Source organism: Capra hircus, unplaced genomic scaffold (genome assembly GCF_001704415.2).
Source record: "Capra hircus breed San Clemente unplaced genomic scaffold, ASM170441v1, whole genome shotgun sequence".
NCBI lineage: Eukaryota > Metazoa > Chordata > Mammalia > Artiodactyla > Bovidae > Capra > Capra hircus.
This window is the reverse complement of record NW_017189765.1, coordinates 10,104-18,183: the sequence shown is the minus strand read 5'-3', so window position 1 is coordinate 18,183 and position 8,080 is coordinate 10,104. Positions and strand designations below refer to the sequence as shown.

General features: G+C 38.3%; 1 protein-coding gene across 1 annotated transcript; it reads left to right on the top strand.

The window, feature by feature from the left end:
• Window positions 1–3,569: 3,569 nt before the first annotated feature.
• LOC108634667 (olfactory receptor 148-like) lies at window positions 3,570–4,499 on the top strand. The gene has a single exon (XM_018044729.1). It carries the CDS (start codon window positions 3,570–3,572, stop codon window positions 4,497–4,499), a length of 930 nt encoding a protein of 309 aa, XP_017900218.1.
• The last annotated feature ends 3,581 nt before the right edge of the window (window positions 4,500–8,080 follow it).

Sequence of the window (8,080 nt, the reverse complement as noted above, 5' to 3'; positions counted from 1 at the left end):
TTACTCAGCTGTTAAAAAGAATTCATTTGAATCAGCTCTGATGAGATGGGTGAAACTGGAGCCAATTATACAGAGTGAAGTAAGCCAGAAAGAAAAACACCAATACAGTATACTAACACATATATATGGAATTTAGGAAGATGGCAATGACGACCCTGTATGCAAGACAGGAAAAAAGACACAGATGTATATACCAGACTTTTGGACTCAGAGGGAGAGGGAGAGGGTGGGATGATTTGGGAGAATGGGAATTCTAACATGTATACTGTCATGTAAGAATTGAATCGCCAGTCCATGTCTGACGTAGGGTGCAGCTTGCTTGGGGCTGGTGCATGGGGATGACCCAGAGAGATGTTGTGGGGAGGGAGGTGGGAGGGGGGTTCATGTTTGGGAACGCATGTAAGAATTAAAGATTTTAAAATTTAAAAAAAAGTAAAAAATAAAAATTAAAAAAAAAAGAAAACTTATTTATTGAACTCTGCCCTCTTGAGATCTGATAACTATTTATTCTGCACAAAGTATCTTCACTGAATGTAGAATATTTGTGTTTTCAGTTTGACTGTGATGTTGATTTAGCACATGCAACCTTGATTCTGAAACATCTGGCTTGGTTTCTAAAATAGTCCATGGCTTATATCTCCTTTGAAAACACTCTTATAGACCAAGGTCAATGTCATGGTGTTTACTTCCTAGTCAAAAGCATAGTTTTCATTTTTTTAATTTATATAGCCTCTACATTTTTTTTCAAGTCATCAATCACTATCTAAAACTTTTAAAGTAATTAAGGATAAATAAGATGGCAGAATTATTAACTTGGACATTCTTTTATTATTAGTCAGATATGAACAAAAATATTAAGCTTACTTTTTATATTGAAATCCAGATATACTTGAAATAATCTAACTACCTAGATGCTCCTTAAATATTGAAAATTTGTGGTCAGAAACTAGGGGCAAAGTCCTAAATAAGAGACCAAATCCTAGTTCCTTTCAGAGTAAACTCCGTGATTTTGGGCAAATTAAGTTCTTGGACCCCAACTTTCCTCATCTGTATGAGGTGTCATCAGAGAATTACAACGTTTAAATAAGACTGTCGTCTATATACTCTTTTCCTTTCAGATAGACTCTAACTTTCTTGAACAGAGGGAGTATGTTTAACCACACAGCCTTAACATTTCTGGCTCTCCTGGAAAACAATTAATGCCCTGCCTGATATAATTGGTATCCACTATTTGTGAGATAACTGGATCAGTGTATGTATAAGTAAGCAAGTCAATGAATGTATTCAGTGAGGAATTTGAAATCGTCATCCCAAATATTTATTGGGTATCCCAGGCATTTATCCAAGAAAGTTGAACAGATGCTGAGTACTATAAGACACATATTTCAAGTCACAGCTGAAAGTTCTTTTTGACCTCGGTTTGTTTCTTACCCCTATAGTGAAAGTCGCTCAGTCATGTCTGACTCTTTGAGACTCCACGGACTATACAGCCCATAGAATTCTCAGGCCAGAATACTGGAGTGGGTAGCCTTTCCTTTCTCCAGGGAATCTCCCAACCCAGGGATCAAACCCAGGTCTCCAGCATTGAAGGTGGATTTTTTACCAGCTGAGCCACAGGGAAGCCCAAGAATACTGGAGTGGGTACCCTATCCCTTCTCCAGCGGATCTTCCTGACCCAGGAATTGATCTGGGGTCTCCTGCACTGCAGGTGGATTCTTTACCAACTTAGCTATCAAGGAAGCCCTTACTCCTGGCAATAGGCCTTTATTTCCCCTACCCTTTGGAGGACTTCCCATCTCTAATCCACTGTACCATGTACCATGGCCACAGAGATGGACATGAGATTTAGCAAATTTGAATCTGGATCTGAGGCTCTCAGAAGCAATGGGCAGCTGAGGTTGAATCACCTGCTGGCAGGGCCCTGAGGATGCACCACAAGTTCTTAGTGTTGAGGAGATGCTCTAGTTTCTAGCCTTCCATGAGTTTAGTTTTTCATCAATTGCATTAATTTTCTGAGCTAACCCAATTACTATCTCTTGAATAGATCAATCCTTTTGCCTCAAATAATAAAATAATTCATTAATTAAAGCAACACATACACATGAAAAAGCAGTAAATACATAAATGTACCTATAAATACATGATATATATGCCAAATGAATTTTTAAATTATTATATTATTCCACTGAAGTATATTTTACAAAGGAAATCATAAAAGATTTCACCTTTAATCAGTTTCCTTCACTCTCTTTCTGTCTAGTTACTAAGGTAAAATTATAACAAGCAGTTAATTGCTTCCTTGCTTAATAGGATCTCTGACTAGGGGGATTAATACCCAAAGGAAGACCAAAGTTACTTAAAGCTTGTTTGGGAATTATTACAGTTCCTAGAGTCAAAGAGGTAATTATTGCAAGAGATAAAGCACATTGAGATTTTTGGCATTCTATTTGAAAGTGATCAGAAAAAAGAATTCTGGAGATCTACCAGCAGACTGCAAGCTGATGGGAGTTTAGCAGGACAGGGCTGCTTCCTTCTCCTGCAGAAGGAGAGAAAACTGACTTTCAACTCAATAGCACCAGCCAGTTATGTTCCCTCTTTGCCTTGTAAGTGCCCAAAATTTATTCTTAAAAAAAAAAAAAAACTGACTCTCACCCACTCTCACGTATCATTACCACCAAAATAAAATAAAAATAGAGTTAGAGCTAGATAGGATTTTTGGCAGCAGAATTCATGGATAGATCTATGATTTGAAGACCTCAGTGTTGGAAAAGTTAAAGCAAGTTGGAAAAGATATGAGAAGGGTTCAAAAGATAGAAATTGGAAAGGAACCTCTACTATGTCTACCCCTGGGCCATCTATTGCCATAAAGTTGTAGTTTAGTGGCTAAGTCATATTTGACTCCTTTGCGACCTGATAGACTATAGCCCACTAGGTTCCTCTGTGTGTAGGATTTTCTCAGCCAGAATACTGGAGTGGGTTGCCATTTCCTTCTCCTGGGGATCTTCCCTACCCAGGCATCCAACCCTAATCTCTTGGTTCTCCTGCATTGCAGGCAGATCCTACATGGCTGAACCACCAAGAAAGTATGTACTAGGCCTTCAATGTTCTTGGCAGAATTTCTAACTCTCAATTTTAATGCCGTCTTTATGTTTAAATAAATTTTGCTGCTGTTAAGTACCTAAGCATATCGGACTTTTTGCCACACCATGGACTATAGCATGCCTGGTTCTTCTGTCCTTCTCTATCTCCCAAAGTTTGCTCAAATTCATGTTCATTTGTCCATTGACTCGGTGATGCTTTCTAACTATCTCTTCCTCTACCACCCTCTTCTCCTTTTTCTTTCAATCTTTCCCAGCATCAGGGTCTTTTCCAAGGAGTCACCTCTTCAGATCAGGTGGCCAAAGTTTTGGAGATTCAGCTTCAGAAACAGTCCTTTCAATATTCAATGTTGATTTCCATTAGGATTGAGTGATGATGGATGAATGTATTGGTGTTGTGTCTGTCAACAATCAGCCTCCACATTTGAGCTTTCCTGTCTTTGGTCTCCCCTAGACCTTGCTCCCAAGAACATGAGGAACCACACAGAGCTGAGTGAGTTCATCCTACTGGGAATACCTCAGACAGAGGGACTGGAAACTGTGCTCCTTGTCATCTTCTCCTTCATTTACCCCTTGACCCTGCTGGGCAATTTGCTCATCCTTCTAGTAATTGTCTCCTCCTCGACCCTTCACACTCCCATGTACTTCTTCTTGGGACTCCTATCGATTTTGGACATGCTGTTCCCTTCTGTCACCTGTCCCAAGATGCTATTCTATCTCTCTGGCCAGAGCCGAGCCATATCTTATAAGGGATGTGCTGTTCAGCTCTTCTTCTATCATTTCCTGGGTTCTACGGAAGGCTGCCTCTATTCTGTGATGGCTTATGATCGCTTTGTTGCCATCTGTCACCCACTGAGGTATATGCTCATCATGAGACCTGGAGTCTGTGTCGGTTTGGTCATGGCAGCTTGGTTGGTAGGTTGTCTTCAGGCTACCATCCTGATATCCTTTACCTTTGAGCTACCCTACTGTGGCCCCAATAGAGTGGACCACTTCTTCTGTGACATTCCTGCTATCTTACCCCTGGCTTGTGCTGATAGCTCCCTGGCCCAGACAGTGGGTTCCACTAATGTTGGCTTTCTGGCTTTAACGCTTTGGTTGAGTGTTTGTGTCTCCTACACATGCATTGGGATTGCCATTTTGAGGATCCGTTCTGCAGAGGGCAGGCAGAAAGCTTTCTCTACCTGCAGTGCCCACCTCACTGCCATTCTTTGTGCCTTTGGACCTGTAATCATCATCTATCTGCAGCCCACACCCAACCCTTTTCTCAGTGCCACAGTGCAAATATTAAATAATATTGTCTCACCCATGCTGAACTCATTAATCTATTCCTTAAGGAACAAAGAGGTGAAAAGCTCATTAAAAAGGGTATTCTATAATGTATTTACTGCTCTGGACTGAATTATGAGTTTTGTGAAGGATTTTAGATTTATTGTCTTTTAACATCATTCTCCTAATTCTTTTGATTATTTTAAAAATTTTTTATTGGACTATGTGCTTTATAATGTTGTGTTCATTTCTTCTATCCAATAAAGTGAATCAGTCATACCCACACATGTATCCCTTCCCTTTTGGATTTCCTTCCCATTTAGGTCACCACAGAGCATTGAGTAGAGTCCCCTGTGCTACACAGTAGGTTCTTATTTTTATCAATCTTATACATAGTATCAATAGTGTATATATGTCAATCTGAATCTCCCAATTCATCCCACCACAGCCTTTCTGGCTTGGTATCCATACTTCTGTTCTCTATATATGTGTCTCTATTTCTGCTTTGCAAGTAAAGTTGTCTATTTCTTTTTTTGTTTCTTTGTTTTGTTTTTTAATTTTTATTTTGTATTGGAGTATAGCCAATTAACAATGTTCTGAGTTTCAGGTGAACAGCAAAGGGATTCAGCTATACATATACATGTATCATTCTCCTCCAAACTCCCCTTCCTTTTAAATGAATAAAGAGATAGAAAATGCTTCTTCACATTTGTCTTATTCACTGTTGTATCCACAGGACATGGCCCAGTGACCCACTAAGCAGTGTGCATGAGTTTATTAAAAGAACGAATGGGTACCACTTAGTGTTTTAAATTATGATGTAATCATATATTTATTTAATGAAAACTGAAACATGATCAAAATAATTGGGATACAGAACAACCACCTACACTAATTTAAATATACATTCTCATTAAAGTTGAAGATATATGAAAACTGATCCTGATGAACTCTAACCACTTTTCTCAACTCAAACCAGTATTATGATGATTGGCATTAAAAAACAATTAAATCAATTTAAATCTTTCCTGTATCTAAAACTTTCATATATAGCACACAACATAAAATTTTACTTAAAAATATGTGCCACAAATACATGCAAACATCAGTTCTTAAAATCTTGCTCTGTCAACAACACAATAATAACAAAAACAAAGAACTTGATTCAAAAAATTGGGCAGGATATCTCAACAGATATTTCTCCAAAGGAGACATACAGGTGGCTAATAAACACATGAAAAGATGCTCAGCATTGCTCATTATTAGGGAAATGTACATAAAACTACAATGAGATATCACCTAACACTGATCAGAATGGCCATCATCAAAAAATCTACAAACAATAAATGTTGGAAAGGGTGTGGAGAAAAGGGAACCCTCCTACCCTGTTGGTGGGAATGTAAATTGATACAGACACTATGTATGACAGTATGGAGAGTCCTTAAAAAAAAAACAAGGAATAAAACTACCATACGACTCAACAATCCCACTACTGGTCATTTCCCAGAGGAAACCACAATTGAAAAAGGTACAAGTTCCCCAATATCATTGCATCACTATTTACAGTAGCTAGGACATGGAAGCAATCTTTATTTCCTACTACCCTAGCCACCAATCCCTCTGAGTACCTGGTCCTGCCAGAGCCCCTGCACCCAAGCATCTGCACCACCTCCACACCTGGCCCTCATAAGGACAAAGCCAAGCCCTTCGGGGCAGCCTCAGGAGTTAAACCTCAGTGGACGACCCACCTGCAGAGGTGGAAATAAAACCACAGTTGAAACCCAGAGGTGGTGTGACTAAGGAAGAAGACCCAAAACCTTCCAACCAGCGGTACAAGCTACAGATTAAATTCACACAGTCAACTAGGCAGATTCTGTATCTATAGAATATATAAAAGGTAATTGAGAGCTCCCACAAAAGAAAACACTCTAACTCTGATAGCTGTGGACATTGGAGGCAAGAACACAGAGGAGTAGGACTAGATCAGAATCTGAGCAGCCCCCACAGCAGGTACAGAAATCAGTACAGTGTTGGACAACATCCTAGAGAGGTAAGGTGGACTGTGATTCCCTATGCGGGAAAGGACTCTGACAGCAGTGACTCAAGAAAAATATTTATTATTCTTATTTTTTAACTTGTTCTGTAGGTTATTTTGGATCTTTTTCGTTGTTTTTTTTTCTTTTTTCCCCCCTCTGTTGTGGTTGTAGATTTTATTAGCACTAACAAACCCAATTAAGCTTTTGAGCTTTTTTTTTTCTTCTTCTTTTTCCTCAGTCACATTTTTTATTGTTGTCATAAACTTCTGCCTCTATATTGGGCTTTTGCAGTTGTGTGGACTTTTCCTCTTTTTTTAATTTTAGTTTTTAATTTTTTAAGCCTATTATTATTTTTCTACATTTATTCATTTGTTTGCTTTTCCTACTGTTTTTTATCCCTTGCAGTTAATCTTAAACTTATATAAATCTTCTTTATATACCTTTATTTAATTTTGCATATCTATTCTTTCTTTCTTTTCTTTCTCTCCTTTCCTCTCAACATATTTGTTAGTTTTATCTTCATTGTTTCATTTCCCAATTGGCACCTTGCTTTAGTTATGTTTTCCAGTTTGTGCTTTAATTAGGTTTGCTCTGGTAGATAAAATTTTTGGTTTCCTTTGTTCATTGGGTCAATCTATTGTACTTAATTTTTGTTGGACTGTTTTGACTTTGCTTATGGGTGTATATGCATATGTGTATATTCAGTCACACTTTCTATTGTTGTTATAAACCTCACCTCTACATTGGGCTTTTGCAGTTGTGTGGAGTTTTCCTTTTTTTCCCTTCTTTCTTTCTTCTTCTGTTTTTTTTTTTTCTCTTTTCTATAATTTTAATTTTTTTTAACCTATTATAATTTGTCTACATTTATTCCTTGGTTTGCCTTTCCTACTGTTCTTTTCTCCTGGCATTTAATCTTTAATGCATATAAACCTTCTTCATCTACCTCTATTTAACTTTGCATATCTATCCTTTCTTTCTTTCTTTTTTTTCTTTCCTTTCCTCTCAACAAGTCTGTTAGTTGTTTTTTTTTTTTTTTTCCCAATTGCTTTATTCCTCACCTGGCACCTTGCTTTAGTTTTGTTTCCCAGTTTCTGCTTACTAGTTTTGTTCTTAACTGGTAAATATAATTTTTTATTTTCTTTGTTCAACAGATCAATCTACTGTACTTTATTTTTGTTGGACTGTTTTCACTTTGCTCTTGGGTGTATATGTGTATATTCCATTATTTTAATTATTATTTGCTTGATTTTGTAACTCTCATTGGTCTAGGGTTCATCTTTGGTTTCTCATTTTTGGATATTTGCTTTACTCTCCCTTAATGCCATAACAAACCACTTGTGGAATCTTCATTCCTGACCAGAGATCAAACCCTGAGCCTTTGGAGTGAGAGCACTGATTCCAAGACTCTACACTACCAGAGAACTAGCCCTGCTGCTGCTGCTGCTAAGTCGCTTCAGTTGTGTCTGACTTTGTGCAACCCCACAGATGGCAGCCCACCAGGCTCCCCTGTCCCTAGGATTCTCCAGGCAAGAACACTGGAGTGGGTTGCCATTTCCTTCTCCAATGCATGAAAGTGAAAAGTGAAAGTGAAGTAGCTCAGTTGTGTCCAACTCTTAGCAACCCCATGGACTGCGGCCTACCAGGCTTCTCCACCCATGGGATTTTCCAGGCAAGAGT